This window comes from Amphimedon queenslandica, unplaced genomic scaffold (assembly GCF_000090795.2).
Source record: "Amphimedon queenslandica unplaced genomic scaffold, v1.1 AMPQUscaffold_4691_Cont23331, whole genome shotgun sequence".
In the NCBI taxonomy this organism is placed as follows: Eukaryota; Metazoa; Porifera; class Demospongiae; order Haplosclerida; family Niphatidae; genus Amphimedon; species Amphimedon queenslandica.
In genome coordinates, this window is record NW_003554998.1 from 1 (window position 1) to 1563 (window position 1563).

Below are 1563 nucleotides of genomic sequence, written 5' to 3' on the forward strand. Positions count from 1 at the left end.
TCAAACTTCACAGGTTTTGGTATGATCCGTCCACTTCTTTTTGACACTCTGACTTTCTCTCCATCTTCAGTGTATTGATATCTAATTCTACAAGGTTTACTAAAAGCAAAATAAAGATCTTTTTACAGATTTTCACATACAAAACACAACACATGTACACTGTTAATATTTACTGCAAGCTACAAAAATCTTGAATTATAATGCTAAAAGTTACATTTCAAATTTTCAACTGAAGTAATACTGGTGACTGGTGAAAACTCTAAGTTTGTCTATGGTACTAATGTTATGCTATGCAGTGAGTTTCAAATAATATCAATCAGATTATTGGCACTCAAGAATTGAATTTCGGTGAAAATATAGTCCAGATGGCCCTGGACAATCAGCAGTTATTTGTCTCATTACATGTACATGTATTAAAATTTACAATAATTAATTCTAATTACAAAATACATTATACAATAGCATACCCATCTTCAGGATCAACTAGAGCTACATTGGAAACATGTAAAGGTGCTTCACTAGCTATCCTTGTTCTTGCTGTTTCACCTACCATTACTCTTATATGCTACAAACCACACCCAATATAAATAAAGACATTGATTTATGAAACATACAGTATTAAGACCTCCAACAAATACACGATTTGTCCTCCGAGCAACTGCAACAACTTTTCCATTTCGTCCTTTATCTTTACCACACAGTATCTGTACCTGCAGTGAATTAATAATTATTTATCAGTGTTGTACATGTATATGTTGAATATAAAAAACTTGCCAGGTCTCCTTTCACAATGTTCCATCGAGAAATAGGTTCAGGAAATTTGAAGTCTTTGCTTTTTACCATTTTCAAACGGGCAGCAGCTAAAGTCCAAGGCTTCCAAGACATTCCGTGCCAAGTTGTGTGTCACTCACTTGTCAACACAATAACACGTGTTGAGTGAGAAAAGGGTTAAAATAAAAATAAACTGGGGAATGACGTAATAATGACTCATAGTAAACAATTTTACCTTAGCTGAGGTAGGCATTTGCTTTGCATCTTCTCCTCTCTGAGGTTCTGTCGTACTCATAAAGACGTTTAAGACTAAGAAGAATGTCAGGCGTTCATCCACAACAAGCCAAGAATGTCCCAATGATGGTACAACCAGTTCCCGTTCAAGTATGGCTTCAAATAATAGACTTGATTGCATTTTTTTGTGTACTAGATGGTTCCCTCCATGGCTCCATACCAGCCTGGTATGATGCAGTATGCTATGGCTCCTCCTGTTGTTCACTTACAGTCTGAATTTGTTCCTAACGATTACTTCATTCCTACACTAGTTATTGCTATTGTCTGTCCTATTATGAGCTTCACTACAATCTTCTTCACTGTTGCTGCCATAATCTGTTCAATACTGGTAAGCACACACACACTATACACACACAGCTATGGCTAGTGATTTAGGAGGGAGTAAATTTTTAATTTCTAAATTTTACTTTGTGGCGACACACCATGGCATTGAGCAATGAGCATGATTGTGGCATAATGTCTCAGAATGGCATATTTTTATTTTGGTGAATGGCTATC

At 35.9% G+C, this 1563-nt stretch overlaps 1 protein-coding gene and 1 long non-coding RNA gene across 2 annotated transcripts; one reads left to right on the forward strand and one right to left on the reverse strand.

Moving 5' to 3' along the window:
* Window positions 1-6: 6 nt before the first annotated feature.
* On the reverse strand, window positions 7-944 carry LOC105316135 (probable 39S ribosomal protein L24, mitochondrial; the record flags this gene model as incomplete). Its single annotated transcript, XM_011410944.2, has 4 exons — window positions 775-944; window positions 615-710; window positions 468-565; window positions 7-99 (listed from the first exon to the last, which is right to left on the reverse strand). Coding segments are annotated over exons 1-4 (398 nt in total), but the record flags the coding sequence as incomplete, so codon positions are not given.
* Window positions 945-992: 48 nt separating this feature from the next.
* On the forward strand, window positions 993-1404 carry LOC109592581 (uncharacterized). Its single transcript, XR_002190428.1, has 2 exons — window positions 993-1155; window positions 1202-1404. It is a non-coding gene; the product is annotated as an uncharacterized LOC109592581 (long non-coding RNA).
* Window positions 1405-1563: the final 159 nt, after the last annotated feature.